General features: G+C 40.1%; 1 protein-coding gene across 7 annotated transcripts in view; it reads right to left on the bottom strand.

Moving 5' to 3' along the window:
• LOC111866246 overlaps positions 1–23,765 on the bottom strand; it is a 106,341-nt gene that overhangs the window by 6,249 nt on the left and 76,327 nt on the right. For 6 of the 7 annotated variants that reach the window (XM_023855017.2, XM_023855018.2, XM_023855019.2 and 3 more), the window contains 4 exons: positions 14,285–14,684; positions 8,027–8,193; positions 2,797–3,046; positions 2,111–2,223 (listed from right to left, as the gene is read on the bottom strand). In XM_023855017.2, coding sequence (XP_023710785.1) covers positions 2,111–2,223; positions 2,797–3,046; positions 8,027–8,193; positions 14,285–14,645 — 891 coding nt within the window. In that variant the 5' untranslated portion in view covers positions 14,646–14,684. The remainder of the gene's footprint in view (positions 1–2,110; positions 2,224–2,796; positions 3,047–8,026; positions 8,194–14,284; positions 14,685–23,765) is intronic. The other variant, XM_023855022.2, reaches the window with a different exon arrangement.

Here is a 23,765-nt window from a genome sequence, read left to right as displayed (position 1 = left end):
GACTACATCCTTGTGAAACATCGATTCAGAAACAGTGTAAAGGATGTGAAGACGCTGCCTGGGGCAGATATTGACTCTGACCACAACTTACTGGTTGCCAAGTTCCGAGCCAGGTTGAAGAAAATTGTAAGATTTCAAAAGCGCATACCTAGATGGGATTTGGAGAAGTTATATGCTCAAAGACAAAGCGTGCAGGAGACCCTAGAAGAGAAACTCGGTGCAATTGAAGGTGAAAGCGCAAATTCTGAAGTGCAGTGGAACAATATAAAAGAAAGCATATTAGATACTATCAGTGATTTAGTTGGTAAAGTTGAGAAGATAGCAGGAAAACCATGGGTTACACAGGAGATGATGAGTAANGAAGAAGTAGATACAGACGAGAAAGGACCATATATTTTACAAAGTGAGGTGGAAAAATCTATTGAGGACATGAGGATTGGAAAGGCTGCAGGAGATGATGATGTACCTGGAGATGTGCTCAAGTTACTGGAAGAAGGTGGTTTGAAAACACTGACAAAACTAATAAACACCATATATGAAAGTGGAGAGTGGCCCAAGGACTTTACAGAAGTTACAATGATTGCCTTAAAGAAAAAGACAAAAGCTACAAAATGCAGCGACCATCGCACAATAAGTCTTATTGCACATACAGCAAAGATAATAGCAAAGATACTTAAAAGAAGAATTGAAAGGAAAATAGAGGATGTACTTGGAGAAGATCAGTTTGGATTTAGAAGAGGAGAAGGAACCAGGGATGCAATTGGGATGATGAGAATTATAGCGGAACGAACTTTGGAGATAGATGAAGAACTGTGTGTTTGCTTCATAGACTGGCAGAAGGCATTTGACCGGGTAAACTGGACCAAATTAATGCAGATCCTGAAAGAAACAGGTATCGATTGGCATGAAAGAAGATTGATTAGCAAATTGTACATGGATCAGAAAGTTAGAGTACGACTGGACAGGGGGGAGACAGGAAGTGTGCAGATTGGAAGAGGAGTTCGACAAGGATGCTGTTTATCACCAATTCTGTTCAACTTGTACAGCGAATGCCTTACCAAGGAAGCTCTGGATGGGCTCGGTGACTTCAAAGTAGGAGGGCAAATTATTCAAACTGTGAAATATGCAGATGACCTTGTGTTAATGGCTAAGGAAGAAACTGTGCTACAGGGCATGATTGATAGACTAATTGAAATTGGAAGGTGCTATGGCATGGAAATGAATGTGGAAAAAACAAAAGTAATGAAAATTTCGAGACAACCAACCCCAGTCACAATAAAGATAGACCAAAAACAACTGGAGAATGTGAAATGTTTTAAATATTTGGGTAGCTTGTTAACAGATGATGGAAGGTGTACGTGTGAAATTAAATCTAGGATTGCCATGGCAAAAGCTGCATTTAGCAAGAAGAAGAATCTTTTTACCAGCAAATTGGACTTAAATTTGAGAAAGAAACTAGTGAAATGCTACATTTGGAGCATGGCTTTGAATGGGGCTGAAACTTGGACACTTAGGGCAGTAGATCAGAAACACCTGGAAAGCTTCGAAATGTGGTGTTGGAGAAGGATGGAGAAGATCAGTTGGACCGATTATGTGAGAAATGAAGAAGTGTTATTTAGAGTCAGTGAGCAGAGGAATATCCTACATGAAATAAGAAAACGGAAGGCTAATTGGATTGGTCATATCTTATGCGGTAACTGCCTTCTAAAAGAAGTTATTGAAGGAAAGATATAGGTGCGGATAGAAGTGATCAGAAGACGAGGAAGAAGACATAAGAAGATGCTGGATAACCTTGGGGACAGAAGAGGATATTTTCATTTGAAGGAGAAAGCTCTAGATCACATCAAGTGGAGAAACTGTTTTGGAAGAGACTGTGGACCTGTCATCTTGACAGATTACAGATGATGATGATGATGATGATAAAGCTACAGATTACATTATATACATTTGTTTTGTGCTGTTTATTCTTTTATAAGAAAAATGTTGAAAATGCCTGAAAACTACTATCTTATTAATACAAGTGTTCACAAACTCACCCATGCAACTTTACCTTTCGTTTATACTAGTCAGATCATTATCATACTACCAAAAACAGAGTTTCCATACTCACTGAAGTCATGTTGCTGTAAGCCAGATCTAAAACCTCACCAACCTTCTGTGTGCTGAAGCCCAGAAAGGATGAATAAAATACTCGGAGCTCATCTCTTGTGATCACTCCTGAACCTGAAATCAAGTATTTAAGTGAAAGGAAAGTAAGCTCATGAGTCTCTTTCTGGAATTTCTTGCAGGTTTGTACATTCCATGACTAAATGAAGTAGAAATTTGAACACACTTATCTTCCATTCTTTCTGTACTACTTCGCATAGGTTCACTGCTATGGTACATCGTTATTGTTGGAAAGCCACATGCACTGCAGATATCACACTGCATAAACCAGAAATATTTTTCTTCATGTTCTTTTAAGTCTTCATGAGATTAAAAACTAAATCATATGAATGCTGAAGATCTCACTAAGACCTACATTTCATTCCATGTACTTCTAATACAGTGAGCCATTCCTTTTTAGGAAATTGATAGACTGCAACCTGGGCAGCCTCTAAAGTGGGAGACATACTGGATGGATGCTAATATAAATTAAAGTGGCACAAAATTTTATTGTGATTCCCAATGTGAAACTGTGTCGAAATCCTCTCAGCTGCTTCTCATGTAAAACATGAAGACATACACAACTTTTCCTACATGTGTTCCTTTCATGCATTTTGTGTACAGAAAGTTGTTGGACATCAAGTAGCTCACCACTTTTGTTGATCACAAGGAAGATGATCTTGGAGAAGTACTGTAGCCAGAGGGGGAAGTCCTGCAAGTTCCGTGCTGAGTTCATCATCTTACTCCATTGTGCCAGCCAGTGTTCCATGCTCGCAGTTCTTGGAAGATGTGGCTCTTCTACAGTTGTGTCAATGAATGTTTCTACAAAACCATGCTGTACTTCACGCAAAACATGGAATTCAGCTGAGTTGGTTGACCAATCAGCAAAATGGCGTAAGCGCTGAAATGGAAAGTGTATGATTCTAGTGTGTGGACAGTATTTCAGATGAATATTGACCAATTCCATGACAGGCTAGATCATTTGAAAGTAATAAGTGATCAGTCAAAAATATTTAAGAAAGTACACTCTGTCTCTAACCTGAGGGCTATATTACAACTAATAAATACACTCTGTGAGCAAATTCCCAAATTCCTTGACATGAAATCAGGTGGTACTCATATTTCCCTCTGAAGCATTAAGTGTTAAATCTTTTCATTCAGAAATCATGCTACAATTGAGTCATCCCTCAAGGACTATAGATGGCGAGTAAATCCAAAATCACATATAGTCAGAATTATCCTTGCAAACCCTTTAAATCTCCAATAAATTACATGCTCTTGCATATACCCTGTAATATGTACACATGAATATAATTTATGTAATGAGTACAAAAACAAAATTGTAAAACTACCCCCTCTAACAGGCCGTGGAGGCCCATAGGCTTGTGAGATGTTGAGGCTCCCACATTTTCTAAACAGTTGGCTCACAGATGGCTGTGAGGTTGTCAGCCTTATGTGCCAGCCACCCTTTACCCCAGGAAGATTCCTGGTAATCATTTCTGTTAGAGGCTGAGTTGACCCCAGGGCTATAGGGTTGCTAGAAGGATTAGGTCAATTGACAAATCCAGTGATGTCTTCAGGAATTGAACTCACTACCTTCCAGCTTGTAACAAAGGGCCTCAATGAACTATGCTACTGCATGTCCCACAAAGAGTAAATATACAAGTAAAATGTACAGCAATTTTATTTTTAATTACATATGTAGATGATCTTATCAGTTCATGTAACTCTTAGTTAACCAATGTTTCTTGATGGCCCACAGTTAACTTTTTAATTTCTTCCTTGAGAATGTCGACAAAGCCATCACATTCTACTTGCCTGGCCACCTGAACAATGCTTCTCACTTCATAGACAATGGTCAGGAAAGCCTTAAAATCATTCACAAGTTCACTCCATAGGTTTCGCTAATATACACTGACTGTACAAATCTTGAATTTATCCATTACCTGTTTAGTATAAGTGATAAAATCGCCAAGTCAGAGCCCTATTTTTTTTGGGGGGGGGGCGAACTCTTATGATTGAATTTGCATAAGTTAAATATGAGTATGATGTGACTCCACTGTATGAGCAAAATAAAATAATTTTTTACTAATTCTTCTGCCTCTAATGCAAACTTAAGTATTGTATCATATGATACATCAACTGAAGATAATGATACAATACTAAATGACCATGGAGATTTAAGAGTATCTAATTATACATACAATTTGTACAAGGTGCTGTGTATAAGGGTAAAGGTTCAAATACTGCCGGCCTTTTTTTCTTGTACATGCATCATCAAACCAAGATCAAATGAGTAGTAAATAATCAACAGTGTTAATAGAGTAACTATCAATCCCTAAATTCCAAAATTAAAGAAAAAAAGTAAACCTAACTACTTTAAAATGGAATTTTCCTGTATATAATATTTTTAACAATCTTCATTCATATGTTTTGCATCCTGTTGCATATTTCACTGCCATGTAAACATGCACATCGATCACGACACTTTTGTTCCCAACAACACAGTCAGATGCAACACATCAGCAGAAGCAACGAAACTATACCTCAACAAAAAATCATGAAACAGCACCATGAAACAAAACAAGACGGCACGAGGCCATCGACACCAACTTATACTCACATAACAACAACATTTACTCTATAGGATCAGCAATGCGCACTTGTACAACACTCACGTTCCCATAAGGACAGAAAGTCGGAAAGCATATTACAGCTAAGTAGCAATAAATGCGAGTTCTAATAATGCGATATTCGATTTATTGCGAACTGTACAACGATACCAGGTCGCGTTTATTGTGAAGAAAAATTCAGTTAATGCGAGGTTAGCGCATGCGAAGTTGAGATTTCCGTTAGGGTTTTAGATGCTGCTAATTCGGTTTATTTAAACGCACAATCGCTGGAAGCACTTCTGGAAGGCTTCTTTTGGAATGGCGTGCAGCTGCGCCGTCGCGTTCTGTATGATGTCCTCGCGGCTGTCAAAACGGCAGCCTTTTAGCGGTGTCTTCAATCTCGGGAACAGCCAGAAATCACAAGGGGTCATGTCAGGAGAGCAGGGAGCCTGGCGAACCTGAGGAATGCCGTGCTTGGCCAGAAAACCCTGGATCAGGTGTGATGAATGAGCTGGGGCGTTGTCATGATGAAGCTGCCAGTTGCGTGCGTCCCACAGCTCCAGTCTCTTGGGCTGAACTGCATCACGAAGATGGTGGAGGACTTCTTGGTAGTATTCCTTATTGACAGTCTGGCCTAGTGGTGCGTGCTCATGATGCACAACACCCCGGTAATCGAAAAAAAAAACAGTCAGTATCACCTTCACATTGCTCCGAACCTGCCGTGCTCTTTTGGGCCTCGGGGATGTTGGATGCTTTCATTGTGACGCCTGGACCTTGGTTTCCGGGTCATATCGGTACACCCACGACTCGTCACCAGTGATCATAGTCTTCAGGAACTCAGGATCCCTGTTGGCGCACTCCAACATGTCCTGCGCGACCTCAAGGCGGAGTTGTTGCTGCTCTGGCGAAAGCAGCTTGGGCACAAATTTTGCCGCCACTCTTCGCATGCCAAAATCCTCAGTTAAAATTGTGTTTGCGGAACCTCTGCTGATCCCAACTTCATCAGCAACTTCACAGCTGGCCAAAGGACGGTCCTCCATGATCAGTGTCTGCACTTTTTCAATGACATCAGCATTTCGGCTCGTTGACGGTCTCCCGGAACGCTGCTCACTGTCCGCCGACATACGGCCATGTTTAAAGCGGTTGAACCACTCTTTAATTTGAGTGACCCCCATTGCATCATCGCCGAAAGTCTGCTGAATTTTGCGGATTGTTTCCGCTTGGGTATCCCCAAGTTTCTGACAAAATTTAATGCAGTATCGCTGCTTCAAGGGTTCTGTCATCTTGAGCGAAACGAGAATGCGATGAACACGTATTACACCACTTCGTTATCTGGCAGCCACAGAGGCATCCGGCAGTGTTGCGAGTCAGCAAAAAATCACGCATGTGCATGAAAGTCCCTTCTACCACTACGCTCAGTTTCCTCACCCCTTTGGCCATTACTTATAGCGGAAAAAAATTAAGTCGGATACTTTTTGGACATACGCTGTAATTTTATGTAAAAAATTTACATGTCAAGACTATTTAGCAATATATCCACTGCGACACGGTGACTCATATTGTTGTTTATAAACGCCTTATAAAGGTCGTAAATGACCGAAACATGTAGCAAAACAGCACATTAATAAAACTGCGTCATGTACATCCATTGCTAAGCAACGCCCGCAAAACACACACTGTCCAACACGCAACAATAGAATAACGGGTTTATGCAACCCATTTTAGGTAACGGCTAGGTAAACACAATTCCGCGCAGGTGCAATGACCTCACCGCAACAGTGGGTAGCTTTCATGTGACGTATATTTTCTGTGGGTCCAGCCAGCTCGCCAGTGGACTGGCGAGATAGCCGTCATGTGACATGCGTTTTCTGTAGGCGTTTCCCATGCCGAGGAGCTATCTTGAAGACATTCGGCGCTACAAGTCAGTTCAGAGTTCGGCCCAGGAGATTCCAGTCATACAGCGAATTTGAGCTCAGTGCAGTTGAGAGTATAAGGACGAGAATAGAGCATGTTCTTAGTTAATTGTGAAGATTAGTTGAGTACAGATTAGGACAGAGGAGTACAGAGGGATTCAAGACGAAATAACAAGAAGTCTTCATAGTGATTTGAAGTGCTAGCTTCTGTGTTGAGATCCGTTGTCAGGAGACGATTAGTGAAGTGGAGAATCCTAATGCGTGTGCAACGGTGAACTGAAAGTGTGCAGAATAGCAATAGAGTTATAATTGATTGTGATTAAGAGAAAATGTAGCCGAAGTGCTAACAAATTCAATCATCCGTTATTTTCATCGCGCGTAACCCCATACGCGTGACAAAACTAATTGATTTTATTGACAATTTGAGTCTTATCAGTTATTTATTGAAAGTATAAAATTGTTGTGATCGACAGACATATTTACAATGATTTTTAACATATTATTATCATACAACCGTCAACACAATTTCGTAATAAATAACCAATGTTGTTGTATTATCGATTGCTTTATTATGTAATGTAAATTAATTAATTAAAATGTAAAACGTTATAACTCGGTTGAAAGTTGGAAGTTAAAAATCAAATTTTTTTTTGTATTAGCGTGGAGTTAAAGTCTATGATGTATCGTAGAGCAGATGTTTTTTTCTGGGAATCTGCGTTGTTTTTCAGTTCTTTGTGCACATATTACATGGCAGATTTCTGCATGTATGTGAAATTATGTTCTATTTTCATTTTTATTATACTCTACGATACATCATAGATTTGCACTCCACGCCAAATCTCTCTCCCCTCTCGCTCCCACTTTGGAGCATAGGGCTGATTCATGGTCATTTTTACAGAGGGTAGGACTCCTCGGACGGGTGATCAGCTCCTTGCAAGGCCTCTACCTAAACATATGCAAACACAAACACAGAATAAACGCATACACGCACCAATCATCCATGCATTTTGTTTGATTCGAACCCACGATCAGGCTTACAAGCGAGCGAAGACAGTGCATGCCTTAGACCACTCGGCTATCGCGACCAGCCCACGCCAAATACATGACAGGAAAAAAATATTTTAATTTTTTATTTTTTAACTTTTAACCGAGTCATAACGTTTTACAGTTATCCGTCAACAAGAACCGTTCGCTATGTCTGATCGCTCCATGGCATGCACCTTGGAGGGAAAAATTACAATCCGAAGCAATATTTGGGTATTTACCCTCATATTCATTCTATGGAGTCAAATACATTATCAGCTAAATATCTTGAGCCATAAAATAACTGCGTATGACGACATGCATTAAGTTTACCTCACTGAGCGCGTCGAAGTCTTGTGCTGAAATAAGGCTGTCTTTGTCCCAGTCGAGGAGGTGGGTGAAGAAGTGGCTGAACTTTTCCTTCTGTAGCTGAGACAAACAGCTGCAAGAAGACGAGTCCTGGGATTCCTCTTCACTTGGGACTCGACTCACCCATGTTGCTGGAAAACATGCTGCACGTATATTCCCATGGCAGGAACGAATGCGGGATACAAGGCAGGAGTGATGGAAGGAGGAAAGAAGGCAAGGAAAATAACCCTTTCCATGTAAAGATATCTAAAGAAGAAATAGAAGAACCCTTTGGTTTGCATATACGTGTATCTGTGCTAACTCACAGCTTGCACTGGACTTATATATGTAACAGCAACATGTACGTATTTCACAGTCTCTAGATATAAGAGTTAAGATTTAATTTAACTAACTGATATTGTTAAATTAAGTCATATTCTCAGTAGAAGAGAGCGATGTTCTTAAGCTAGATGTATGATTTTAAGCTCTGAAAGTGCTAACAGGATAATCGTTAAAACCTCTCAGAACTTAGATCCAATGCTAGAGAAATATCAAAGTCGAGAAGGATTTTAACAGAATGGAAGCAGAAAGACTGTCATTTATAAAACAACAATGATACGTTCTGGAATTCTTCGATATTCTTCGCCATTTAAAGATCTTTCTTTTGTGTGTGAAATATTTCGAGCTGAAATAATATACAGTGAATTTTATTGAATTATTTGTGGAAAACAGAGCGGTAACTTTTCAAAGACCAACACAGTTAGATTAAACAATTTTTTATTTTACGTGTTACGTGCGCGTTTGTCTCTGTATGAACATTATCATGACGCTTTTTTTTCAACAGCTTAAAGAGAAAGGTGCATGGGTTTGCATGTTTCAGGGCGAGATAATAGCCTACACAGGTAATGAAACTGACTCGGTTGGCAGGTATTCTGTCTTTCCTGCAGAATTCCATAGCTGTTAATTGTTCAGGAATTAAACTCTTACACATAAGATTCAGATTGTAGGTTCTCAAGGTGGTGAAAATTCGTATCATGGTCATCTTGTGATACCGCATACCTTGGCGCTAAATATTTGTAATCTCGATGCTGACAGAACTATTAAATAACCGTACAATCTATTAGGTGGATACCAACTTTTCTGGGGAATGTATTGCCTTCATCCTCAACGTAGAAGTCAACGCTGTTCTCCACCCACCAGACTAGACGGTGTCATAACGCAGATGACAATATTGTGACATGATCGAACAGCTTAACAAGATACGGCATTCGTTGCTAGACAATGACACGGTAAATACACGGTGACGTCACTAACCAGTAGCCGTTACTACGCAACGTCTGGTAAACAACGACTGTGACGCGTTGTTTCTATGCGGTCCACGCCGTTTTCTACCAAGATACACACTGGTCTGCGAGTTACATATGTCTTTCCAAGCACCATATATTTATGATTATGTAACGAAATTATGCAGGCAACAAGCAGAGGTCATGCAGAATCATAGAAGTGCAAATATTCGCCGCCAGTGTCTAGAATACAGCCTCCAATGTTGGGACGATTGAAAAAAGATCAATTGGAAAAAGGTCTTGATGGAACTGATCCTGGTCTAAACGAGATATCCCGACAGTTGCTTGAAGTGTCTAAAAAAATCATGAAGGTTCTCATTCGTGGGAGTCAGTGTGTCTGCCCAGATTCTCACTGGGCATCTCCCGAATACAAGCCTAGAGCACTATCTATCTATCTACGTATCTATGGCTCTACAGCCCTTTGTTGGACATGGCACGCTTTTCAGTTTCTTGAGCTTTTACACGGTCGATAGGGCTCTAGGGCTCCTTGGATTGGAGATCAGTCCGTCGCAAGACCGCTACCTGCTCACGGGATAGCACAAACAGAATAAACGCACACAGACATCCATACTTCAAGTGAGATTCGAACCCGCGATCCAAGTGTTTGAGGGGGCGAAGACACTTTATGCCTTAGGCCACGCTGCCACTACGATCGGTCTAGAGCATTACCGAAACATGGAAATGCTCAGTAAAACCGGCCAAATACCTCTAATTATCACACTATATATGTTTATAAGACAGTCTTCAATGGAGGGCCACCGGCCTTAGTCGACGTTATCACGTAGTCTACGATATGTTTCGGCTGTACAGGGGCGTGTTCAGAGATGTATGATGATTACGTAAATTGTTACACTGTAGCCTAGCAATATGTGGCCCGTGTCCAGACGTCTAAAAACGTATACCATTTGACCAAATTCTGGTGTCTGCTAAATTTATACGTAAAATATTTTAAATAATTTAAATGCTGTATAGTAGGTGTATTTGTGCTCATCTTGTGTGCTGATTTGTATTTGCCATGGTGATCTGTATTTCAGTGATGGTGGCCTGGTTACATTTGTTCTGGTCACTAAAGTGTATGAAAGATTTGAAGTTTTCACGGCGGTGACCATGAAGAATGCCGTCCTATGGGATGTGGCGCCATGTAGATCTAGTGTAAACCGACATTTCGGAGGAACCTATCGCCTCCATCTTCAGGGTAGAAAAATCCGCGAGCGAGGAACCAGGGTGAGCAGGTGGCTGCAGACTGAGTCACCAGTCAAAAACGCCCAGTTATATAAGAACAGGAAGAGACGGAGAGTGGGCCACAAGGGATATCAGTAGAGAGGAGAAGGTAAGCGTCTGTGGAGATGGGGCAGCAGGTAGCAGGTCAGAGACGTGTCGAGGGGAAAGAGGCAGGGGTACCGGGAGAGCATTGACCAAATAGCCTCGGGACTAAGCTGTTGAGCGTGCATCGACTGCACAGCCTTGTAGATCTGGTGTCATGTTCCGGAGGTTTCTTGAGGGAGCAGATGAGAGGCTTCCATGGCTTGCTGTGACAGAAACTCACCTCTCTGTTCATATTGTTGTGATGGAACTCCATCTCAATTGCCTCCATAATGACGCCATTCATGTATTGGGTCTGAGTGGCGTGGATGGCGGTATTATGAAACTGAATGCGGTGTCCCAAGTCGACGCTGTGTTCAACCACAACTGACTTGCCTAGATGTCGCTGATGCTTCTACAACCTCGTGTCCACGGAACCTTGCCGCACTAACAGAGGATCCTGTTTGATGTTGTGCCGGTACAGCACTCTGCTGAGTCGGCTGAATATAATCCAGACATAGAACGAAAGCGACAGAGTCTGGAGTATCGTCGTGCTGACTGATGTTCGGACGACGGTTGAGGACTCTGTGGATCTCTCGGTCGATGTAACCGTTCTGCCTGAAAACGTCCCTCAGGAAAACCAAGCCCACATGTAGGCTGGCTTGATCGCATATGGGTAGGTTTACGGTGCACACTATGGCCCACAGAACCGTCGGACCCAATATATGGATCGCATCGTTAGGTAGGCCATTGACTTTGAGCTCCATCCCAACAGTATGAACAGAGATGTGGGTTTCTGTCACAAGTCATGAAAGAGTCTCATCTGCTCCCTCAAGAAACCTCTGGAACAAGACGCCAGATCTATAAGGCTATGCAGGTCGATGCACGCTCGGCAGCTTAGCCCCGAAGCTATTGGGTCAATGCTCTCTCGGTAGGCCGCTTTTTTTCTTCCCGATACTGCTCTGACCATCTATATAGACCCTTCCCTTCTCCTCTTTATTGATTTCCCCTGTGACCCACACTCCCTCCGTTCCTGTTCTTATATAGCTGGGTGTTTTCGACTGGTGACTCAGTCTGCAGCCACCTGCTCGCGCTGGTTCCTCGCTCGCTGATTTTTCTACCTTGGAGATGGAGGCGATACGTTCCTCCGAAACGTCGGTTTACACTAGATCTACACAGCGCCACACCTCAGAAGACGGCATTCTTCAAAGTGTGTGAAATCCAAATATTTTTTAGTCCGGCTCAGCGTAGTTGAGAGAAGTCGAAAGAAATGAAAAGTGCAGTGAGTGATCAATGGCGTTGCCGTGAAATAACGAAGTAACCATCTGTGCCACCATCGTCAGAGGGATCAGAGACAGTCTCTGAAACGTCAGCAGTTTTTAAGCAACTGATGCTCCTGATAACCCGTGAATATTCCATTAACTATAAGACAGAACGTCATATAAATTGTCTTTTACAGCGAGCTTCCTAGACAGGGCACTTTTACGCGAATTTACGCATTACGGGTAGACCTAACTTCAGACCATGAGCCTCCAGCTCTTATATCTGTGTAGGTGCTTGCAAGGAAAACCAACTGTAACAGACATTACATTATCCTACCGTAGTTAGCAAGTTGCTTAACAGACGATGTGAGCAGTGTCGGATAGTTTGCACCATTACTATGCGTTCTCGCCGTCTCAACAAAATCTCGTCGCACCATAATCAAACTTCCTCTTTTTCCCGATCACAGAGCAGAGAGAAGAACCTCCTTCGTGCTTGGTATTGCCATGATTTTTTTCAGTTCCATTGCCTTCCCATTGCGGCGCTGTAAGCGGTCTATTTTAGTTTACCGTGAAACCTCCCCCCACCACCCACCCCCAACTTTGAAGTAAATTATTCAATATTCCTTGGAACAGAGGTAATGCCATCTTGCACCGTACATTCAGCAGTAATACTGGTCGCTGTAGTACAGCTATATACTATATATAATGGTCACATGGGAACTTCTTTCAGGAGTGATTTATACTTCGCTTCGATTTTTACTAGCAGGTGAATACAGCCTTCTGAGAAACGAAAAAAAAAAATAATAGCCTAAGGAACGTTACTTATAGTTCTCGAATATTGTACTCTTCACATGTCTCACTATTTATGCAGACAGATATGAGAATAAAGAGAACGGGAGGATATATAGTTCTTGGCTGCTCTGTGACAGTAATTATAACTTAATATATTTGCAAGGAAAGAACTTTCTGAAAAGAACTTCGCTACTCTGAAATGAATTTAGGGTCCTTTAAAATATTCTTCGTGTACCTAATTATATATAAAAACCATATAAGAAACTTCGTTTCACGTTTTTAGTCTGTGAGCAGTATTCTCAATATATTGCTTTTTATGAAGGGTTCTGTGAGGCACAAAAAGAGGGCATTGTTGTTTTCTTAATTTTAAAGAACATAAGCGTAGTCACAGAGGATTAGAGCTGATGACTATGCTAAATGTACCATGGTTTCGAATCCCAGTTCTCTAGTAATTTGTAGACATCCAGGAGCGATTTTGGACCCGTTGACTCATCTTTTGTTTTCAAGGAGTTCAGAGCTCGATTATATGTCCTGACGTTCTTAGTGATTCGCCTCAGTTCTGGCAGGCATGTTCTAGGGCAGTATGTGAAAATAAACCACGATTATTTCCTTCCGCAAGGTTGTCAATTCCTACCATTCAACGATGTACTCGTATTATCCGTGAAGCTTAGAAAACTTCGCTAAAGAAACCAAGAAACCAACAAGTCACGTTGAAATATGGGCCGGTGTTTCATGAAGTCAGTTTTTTCCTTAGCGCATGACTTCAAGAGCAGATGTGTCCCTCAATCTATACTACGACGACCACTATTGATTAATTCGTTCAGTCAAATTATTTATTATTTAGATCGACATGCGGACGGTAGGAAACTGCCTTATTCTCCTTCGATTATTTCACCTGACACAGAAGAAATTCATATTAAACTCAAACATTTAAATGCATGATAAATAATCTCTTCGGAAAGTTCGTCCGTCATTGATGATATTTCTGCTCCTGTTTACTTAAATGCACAGAGACTTTATCGAATGTGTTTGTTCTAGTTGTCTGAAAAGGAGCACTGGATTGAACATAAAACGACTTGCAATGGAAAACTTCTCTGGTCCCGAGATTAGAGGAAGAAAACTGTTAAGTTAGGCCTAGAAAAAAAAGCACTTCAACACTGAAATTAAAAGAAAAAAATAAAACTAATTTAACTGAAATTTCTGCTAAAATATTATTTTCTGTTTATATAATTTTGTCGCTAAATCTTCTGCCTCGTATACATCCGAGAAGGAATATTCTTTTCATAAATTAGGAAGAATTAAGCTCGATAAAGTATGTCCAGAATGAGAGAAACAGAGGAAGGAAGAAAGAGATAAATGAAGCAACCAAGAAGGCAGGATGTAGAGGAAGAAAGGAAGAGAGAGTGAACGAATAAAAGAAAGAAAGAATTCGCAGTAGCTGACAAATTTCCTAAGAGATCATTCTGTTCTGTTCGAGATTACAAACCCGCGCGTGATCATTCACACGTATTAAAACAGCCGGTACAAACCGAAGATGCTGGTACCTGAGAACTCACCCCAGACATGGACGCTCCACCCGTGATCCTTCTCGTGCTGCGCTCTCGCCACGGCTGCTGCATTAGCTATTTCTGACTCGGGAAGGGTGCGCCATCGTTTGAGCAGTTCCTTGGTTCGATCCTTGGTACGGTCGCAAGCCTGGCGCCAGTTCGCGATGAACTTGCGGGGGATGCGAGGAGACACTTCCTGCTCGCCAGCACTTCCGCGAGAATCGCGTTCCGATTTGCTGTCGTGGTTCTCCTTACCCTCGTGGCTCTTGAAGCTGTCCTTGTGCTTAAAACTCGAGCTTTTGCTGTCCTTTATGCTGTTATGTCTGCTTGCCGTCTTCTCGTTCAAACCGGACTCCATGGCATCAGCCGCATTTCACATCCTTACAGCCGGAAGTTCCTGAAAAACGTTTAATTGAAATTCCAGTAACATCAGTTCAGATGGGCTCCAGCGCGCCACAACTGGGAAGGGGCTTAACGGCTCAGATTTCCCTTTAAAGCTCTAAAGGTTTGTAATTCGTGTACACCAACTGTACCTCAAACAGTGGACAATGTCCAACATAATGTTCGTATAACATTCGCCCCTTTCTGTCAGCAACAATGACAGAATAATATTGGTCCCAATGAAGAATGGCAGACAGCTTTATTGTAGAATAATTTCCGACTTTCACCTTAATGAAAATATTTTGAGACTGAAAGAAACTAAAGCGGAGTCTTCCGGTAACAGTCCTATACTTCCGCTGCTCTAAATCTGCAGTGCCATAATTGTTATATTTGTTTTATATAAAGCTTTTACACTAAATTTAGTCAGATGCTGCAATTTAAGATTTTGAAACATGTGATACATTCTTAACCCCAGTACTGCCTGTAGACGACCAGGCTAATTTTAGTGACTCAGAGACTGGTCTCCAATGAGCGGTTAACAAGCTTCAAAATTTAGCAAACCGCTTTAACGTGTTAATTTAAACAATGAAAACAAAAACCATGGTCTTTCAGGGGAAAAGCATATAAGGCGTACAGTAATTATAGATAACCAAGTAATAGAACAAGTGTCAAGTTTTAAATATGTTGGCTTCCATAATTTTTTAAAGAAGAAATAAATATAAAGCTAAATAAATTTCTGAAAATGCCTGGAATAATAAGAACACCGAGGGAAAACCCTTGGAACGTAGACAATTAAGCTTGTGCTCGCCTCGACCTATGCAAGAGAAAATTTTACGATTAATCGCCAAGAAAGAAATCGAGTCAGCTGTTGAATTTTGAATGTGTTCAACTACATAACAACAAGAACTGCCTAAGAGAACGTCTGGTGGCTTACAAATGAAACTTCTACAGTTACGCACGCCTTGAGAGCCTCTGCTGTTGACATTCAAAAGGAAACAGAACAAGGATAATTGACGACTCCAAGTAAGAAGTGGGTAATGAGAAAAGTAAGAGTTACGTGATTAAATAAGGGTGTAGTAAAGTGGGAATGAACTTCCAATGCCGAACTCGTATGGCACTAATAAACAGTTCTCTTTATCAACCTCATTTTAAAAGATCAACCCTTCATATCATTCTGAAAGTGATCCATTTTGTTTATGAAATGAAAAAAACAGTTCATATTCTCCAAGCGTCAAAAATAACTGAGACAGTTAAAAAGTTACGATTAAAAATTAAATACTGGTTCATTAACAACTACTCGGAAAAATATATACGGGAACATAAATTAATTAAATGTCCCAGGCAAGCTTTACAGCTGGTGGGTATTCAAGATGGAGTTAGTTAATTATTTACGCAGTTTAGTTCGTTAGTTAGTTAGTTAGTCAGTTAGTTAGACATGATTTTCTGGCATGACTTCCCGCCTGGTTAAGATTAATGCAAATCGCGATCAGAGTTTCACAGCAATACATGCCGGCAATGAAATCAGATCCTTGCTGAAATGTTGCTATCTAACCAGCCTGCACAATCTGTAATTATTTTCGACAATGCTGCCTAATGTAATTTGCCAAGGGTATCTCAGAAAAGGGATAAAATACCAAAGAAACTTAGATTATGTTGTTAATATATTCCTTGTATTTTAATAGACAGAGGGTGTTTGAGGACAGGGTGTTGAAAATATTTAGACCGGAGAGAGATGAAGTGACGGGAGGTTGGAGAATAGTACATAATGAGGAGCTTCATAACTTATACTCTTCTCCAGGTATAATTAGAATGATGAAGTCAAGGAGGACGAGGTGGGCAGAGCATGTAGCACAGATGGGGGAGAAGAGGAATGCATATAGGATATTGCTAGGAAAGCCAGAAGGAAAGAGACCACTAGAAAGACCAAGACGTAGGTGGGTGGACAATATTAAAATGGATCTTAGAGAGAGAGGATGGGATGGTATGGATTAGATTGATCTGGTGGAGGATTGGGACCAGTGAAGAGCTCTTGTGAATATGGTAATAGACTTTCAGGTTCCATAAAATTCTAGGAAGTTCTTGAGTAGTAGCACAATTTGCTTATTCTCAAGAAGGGCTTAGTACGAGTATTTTAATAATATCTTCATAGAAGTAGTTCCGGTCTCACAATTAGCAACTTAACCAACATTCAATTCTCGTCCACCTCTGACAGGGCACTTTCTTTCTGCCTGTGCTGTACTTCATTCGAAGCGCATAGTTAATCGCTAGAAACAGCATTTGGCAAATGTGTTGCCGTAAGAGCTCTGGTTTCTAATAAGCGCTGGGTAAGTAACAGATCACCCCGGTATTTGCAATGCACTGCTCTTTACTGCAGCTCATAAACATGAAGAAAGGATCCAGATACACGTATATCACCAAGGTCTGATACTCAGGGCTTACAGATGGAAATTACTAAATTTCATACTTATGCATAGGATTTAGACATATATACAGTATGTGGTTTGGGTTGGAGTTGGACACACGCACATCCCTTGAGAGGGTGCGTTCTATGAGAAACAACCCTTTGCATGATTGCACATCGCTCAAAGCGCCTGTCAGAGAAGCCAGTTACGTCACAGGACAACGGACTGAATTAGAACAGTAGCAGGACTTCATGACCAAAGCACCAGAGGGAAGACTGCTCCTCGTTCTCGTGTTTTCAGCAGCCGCGTCACGACCTGCTATAATATTGCTTGAAACGTGTCTACCCTTCAGTTGGCCCAAGTGATAAACAACTCTTCGCTCTTATATTCGTGAGGAGCTCAGTTCGAATATAGGCCAGGGCATTCACTATTATGAATGAGGAACTTCTTGACCTTCCTCAGTCCCTGAGAGTAAATGTCAGGAAGATACATCTAGTTGTATCACGATCTCTTCCTTCCATGTCCTTTTCAATTTATTATTTACTAATTACATACATACATAGCATTCCATAGATCCATGAGCTAGCCAGATGACCTACCGGATGTGGAATTAGTCAAAAATCATACAGTACATATATACATGCACAATTCAAGTTCACATAAATAGTAAGGATTTCACAAAAGTAGTAAAATATCCATCATAAATCCATACATTAACATATACTNTTTTTTTTTCCTGTGTTCCAAACAAGAGAAAACATTACATACACTTTATGTTGTTTGGAAGCATAAATTCCTCAACAGAGTAAAAGGAGTGTGTAATTAAGTATCTCTTTAGTGCTACTTTAAATTGTCCCTGTTTATCTATAAGAGTTGTGATATTTGGTGGTAGATTGTTGAAGATTTTAATGCCAGTATAATATGCACTCTTCTGGAAACAAGAGAGGCTGGCAACTGGTCTGTGAAGCTGAATTACCATATCATTCGACGTTGCAGAATCTGAGCGACTGATAATGTCGTTAAATAAATGAAAAATAAATAACAAATTTACAACCTTTATGGTATGTACCCTGTTGTGTGTTATTTACGAAAAGATAGGTATTTTGGGACAGTCGCACAACAAAGAAACAAAATAGACTCTACTGTGTTAACATTCGTTTTTATTTGTTGTTTGTGGCATTGCGATCCCAAATTATTTCTTTTCGTAAATAATAAATTTAGCAGCCCTAGAATTTCGGTTCCCAACTCAGAGCAGACAGATGTACTGAAAAATCATAAATATACGCTCCAGAGGCTTTATTTGCTAATTATCCTTCCTTTATTTTTTGTTCTCATTTATTGCAGCCATTAATTCACTATTACGAAACTGAATATCGTACTGAAGAGAAAAAACTAATTCTTTTTTTAATTTCGTTAAATATTCAACATATCGAAAAATTCTCGATCTTAATGAGGTACACATTCCATGACATGGACTGATTTTGGCTTCCATGAAATACTTTAGATTAAGCTGATTAAATTTCTACTTGTGCACAATGTAAACTAAGTGTTATACTGAACGGAAATCTACAGCTTTAGTGTGGAGTGACAGTACCAAATGCTACAAATTTTCGTGAGCGGTTTCGGAGATTAAACATATGGAGAGACAGAATAGATCTCCACATTATGCACCCATTTTATAAATTTTATGCAAAGACTCCACATAAAATAATAATAATTCTCGTAATAATACAAAAGGAATAATTGTAGCTGTGACGAATGACAATTTATACTTATAAAAGAAAACATGGAGAGGGTAGACAGAAAGAAAATCAAAGAGGAAGGTATGGGCCTAAAGCGAGGCGAATGGAATATAACACTGATGACGTCAGTTATGAATATGAAAAATTAAATAAAGATAGATACAGAAAGCGAAAAGAGAAACGTAGATGAAAATTGCAGAACTATTCCTTCTTCTCATGGGATCTGGCTGCTTGCCCTGTCATATTACAATATTCAGTAGCCGAAATTTTAAGGAAAGGATAACATTGTAATAATATGTTCATCATTAATCAATATCTTGTCGTTGTATATTTCGTTCTTTATTAACACTTCAAAATAATTAAGCAGAATTCTTCTTCTTTCTGACACTGGGAATACTACATCGTACAACTAGTGTAATGTGTTACGTCACTTTCTTTCAAAACACTATAAACGCCAAACTTTGCACTCGGCATTTTCATCGGAAACGCACAGCATAACAATTAATTCACCCTCACACATGTTTATGGTAGAGGGGGATTGACTATATAAAGGAGAGACGTGATAAACAAATATTTACTCAATAAATAAATGTTCCATAATTGCCCGCATTTCCTACAAAGGTTTTATGGACTGTACATATGTGTATATGCATATTAGTTAAAAACCCAACATGATGCTCCAGAAGAATATTTCTAGATACAGAGAATAAGAACTACGAGACGAAGAGAAAACAAAACCTCTTAGCTTCCAGCATTATCTGCAGATATGTTAAGGGAAACATAATCTAAATAATGCAGACTAAGAACTCTCAACCTGGTAATTGAAGTAATTTCTTGCAATATTATTTAAGTATTGTGGCAAGTGCAAAGCAGCTTATCCCAACATTTCCAGCCACTTAGTTTTCGTTAGGCTTCAATTTTCTGCCTCCTTAATACGTAGATTGTAAAAACAGTGCACATAAAAGTTCGTATCAAGAGTAATACGACAACGAAAGAATAAGTTCTGACAAAGTCTAACGGTGTTTACATACAACAGAAAAGTTAAAATTGTCTGGTGAAGCTAACAATAAGTATAAATTAAAAATTTTGGACATTAGTAATTTATTTCTCTACATTATGTACATTACAAAAATTGTAAATCTGTTAGATATGGCTTCAGAGTATCGCAGTTTTTCCATACAAATTTTAAAATATAAAGGGAATATGCAGGTGCCTTTGTGAACTATTTTTACGTAAAATTTCACATATGTAGCTTCTGTGGAGCATTAGTTTTCTCTAGGAAGCAGAACTACATATATGCACGAGGCCGCTATGTTGCTTTATATCCTTGCCTAGCAGAAGCTTACTTACTTACTTACTTAATGATGGAGCTGAGCCCTTCTTGAGAAGCCGCCAATTGTGCAGCTACTCAAGAATTTCCCAGCATTTTATGGAACCCGAAGGTTCATTACCATGGTCACAAGAGCCCTCCACTGGTCCCTATCCTGAGCCAGATCAATCTGATCCATACCATCCCATCCTATCTCTCTAAGATCAATTTTAATATTGTCCACCCACCTACTCCTTGGTCTTCCCAGTGGTCTCTTTCCTTCCCACCAGCAGAAACTCGCATTCTTAAATTATTTATTACCGTACAAGTTTTCAGGATTTTGTACTGAATGTCACTCACGTCTCAGACTTTCGTATGTTGTGCATGATACTTGTTCAAGAAAACCAGAATATACAAATTGTTGGAAGGTCTCTAATGTAGCGACTTTTGTATCGAGTATCGTGAAAAACCGCCAGTGTTTCATAAATGCGATTAAATGGGGAGGCGCTTGAAATGGTTATAAGAATGTCCTTCCTCACAATATAAGGGAAGCGGGCTAAACACTTTCGATATGTCATAGTAATCTTTATGCTTTTAATTCCATAATGCTCTTGAGTTTCCACTTGAGATTATTAGCACTGGGTCAATTTTCAACTGTAGTAAAGGAGCCTGAGGCTTGTCCTCTTTCGGTATCTATTCCAGACCAAGCAAAAGAAAACAAGAAGCAACAAAATCATTCCATTAAGAAGAAATTATAACCATTCTAAAACAGCAGTGCTACCTCATAATTCTTGAAGAGGAAAAGGGATATAAAGAGGCGAAATAAGAAACTGAAGAACACGGAAAGGAAGTAAAAGTAAACCCAAGGGAAGAAATAAAATGAACTAAAAGCAATATGTCATGAAAGTAAAATAAACTAATAATATGAAAAGGAAAGACAAAACTGATTCATCTGAGATACTGTCAATTAGTCAATTATTTAGTTGGTTATTTGAGGTTAAGGACGGGTTTTAACGTAACAGGTCACGTAATGAAACTTCATATATTCTACAGAGAAAACTGGATGGATAAGTTTGGATTATGAGTTGGAAACCACGTGAAAGGAAATGGTCGTGGTATATTTGAAATTACTGCCCCATAATTTATCTACAAAGAGAGAGGAGAGCTGTGCGAAACACATCAGTATAGTGGGCACCGGTCAGAAATTCGGACATATTGACTCACGAAAGTGAAGCAGGAGTTACAATCACGCGGCCTCGATGTTCAGGTTAATGGTTAATGAAAATGAGACTTGGAAGAGGATCAGAATGAAAAAAAGAAGATGATGAGTGTCATAGACTTCGAATAGGAGCAGGAAAAGAGAAAAAAATGTTGGGTTATAAAATTAGGAGTGTTTAGACGAGCTGTATACATCGCACACAAGGGAGAAGCAAGGCGTAGGCAGAGAAGAGTATTAAAATGGATCTCGGGAAAGCAGCTTCTGGATTCTTCTGTGATTCATTTTTTCATTAATTTTCTATTTATTTGTGATTTATTTAAAGATTTTTTTTCGACATCATTCTTAATAAAACGTCGAACTCTATGCGCAATAAAAGTTATAGAAAGAAACAATCATGGCATGTTTAAAATACTATTATAGATTGGAGAGACTGAGGAAACTTACGGAAACTTCAGTTACTATAGTCAGGCGCCAGACCTGAAACAGAACTTGTGACCTCCCGAACACGCAGGGGGAGTGCTAACCAGTCAACCGTGGGGGTCACTTGGGCGGTTTGTTCTAGATTAAAGTGAACCACGATGTATCCTGGCGGGTATTTTGTAGTGGAGATGATGAAAATTAGTTGCACGACAAGAAATATTTTGCAGTAGATAATTTCAATTTTTCAGGGGAATTAATGCATCATTACAATAAGGAACAAAGCAAATTATGCACATAGTAGCGCTCAGTGTTTGTATTCGGGAGAAAATTTTTCGAATTTCGACACTGAAACCGACCATCCTGGTTGTGGTACTTTCTGGTATTTCTAAGTTCCTCCAGGCGAATGAAGGATCATTATTTTACATTCGGCCATGCCCCTTTATTTCCATATCCTTTTCAATTAATTATTTACCATCATCGAATCAATGGACGCCATAGAGTCTGAGTTATTGACAACGTCGTTAAACATGTTACAAACACAAAAGATATTGCTGTTTGTGAAGTCCTCGTGTAAATATGACGTTTGATAACATCGGGTTCATACATGGAGAAAGCAAACAGTAAATATCATATGGAGGGATAGTTCATGAACTTCTTAATGATATATAGGAGCGTCATTCATGAAATATTAATGTTAATGTCGTTGATATTTCTGATAGGTAATAACTCACAGTAGTGTTAGTGTCGCTAAAGTCAACAATAATAATTGCCCCATCTGGGGATCAGAGAAATATCAGGATGTTTGGCAACATGAAATTAATTTCCCCAGTCTAAATATCTTATGTGCTCTCGGGACGTAATGCATTACTAACGCTTTCTCCCTGAAGATGGAGCAGTGTTCCAGACTGCAACGATTAAATCTTTCGCGATAACGCCTTCTTCCCGCAAGATGTCTCTCCCACCGCTCTAGAAATGTGTGACGGCTCTTCAGTAACGCCTTCCCAAGCTAATAGATCCGGAGGCGTGGAAGAATTGACTATCGCATTCACGTGACCGTCCCCTTTTAGTTGTCCCTGTGCTTAACTAATTAATCACCACTCCATGAAGGCGTAAGGGGCAGTAAATATATAGATCCACATTTTCTTTACCTCGGAGCTAGTTGGAGGTGAGTGATTAGCTTCGAGCCCCTACCGCTTTACCCCAGAGAAAGAGCCCCGATTACCCATTGGATAGGAGGCTGGGTGGGCCCCAGAGCCGGTCTGGACGATGTGGAGAAGAGAAATTTCTTTACTCTACCAGGACTCGAACTCCGATCCCTCTGTCGTCCAGCCCGTAGTCAGTCGTTACACCGACTGCGCTATCCAAGCTCATCCTAACATATATTAATGGGGCCATATCAGAATTGTCGTCTCTTCACCGAAACTACATTCGCCGAATGAAAAATTTTTGATATTACTTAGCAGCAATTGGAATGAGTTTTCAGTTTGGTGGTAAATGAAGCTCAAAACTGTAATTTTGTCTGTGGTTCTGTATGGGCGTGAAACTTGGTCTCTGACATTAAGGGAGGATCATAAACTGAGGGTGTTTGAGAACAGGGTGTTGAGGAGAAAATTTGGAACAAAGAGAGATGAAGTGACGAGAAGTTGGAGAAAATTGCATAGTGAGGACTTTCATAAACTGTACTCTTCTCCAAGTATAATTAGAATGATCAAGTCAAGGAGGATGGGGTGGGCAGGGCATATAGAACGAATGGAGGAGAAGAGGAATGTATATAGTATATTGGTGTGAAAGCCAGAAAGAAAGATACAACTAGGAAAACAAAGATGTAGGTGGTTGGACAATATTAAAATGGATTTTAGAGAGATGGGATGGGATGATATGGACTGGATCGATCTGGCTCAGGATAAGGACCCGTAGAGGGCTCTTGTGAACACAGTAATGAAGCTTTGGGTTCCATAAAATGCTAGGAAGTTCCTGAGTAGCTGCGAAATTTGAGGCTTCTCAA

The sequence above is a fragment of the Cryptotermes secundus genome, unplaced genomic scaffold, assembly GCF_002891405.2.
Source record: "Cryptotermes secundus unplaced genomic scaffold, Csec_1.0 scaffold940, whole genome shotgun sequence".
Lineage (NCBI taxonomy): Eukaryota > Metazoa > Arthropoda > Insecta > Blattodea > Kalotermitidae > Cryptotermes > Cryptotermes secundus.
The sequence above is the reverse complement of the archived record's forward strand: the minus strand, read 5'-3'. Positions and strand labels throughout refer to the sequence as shown.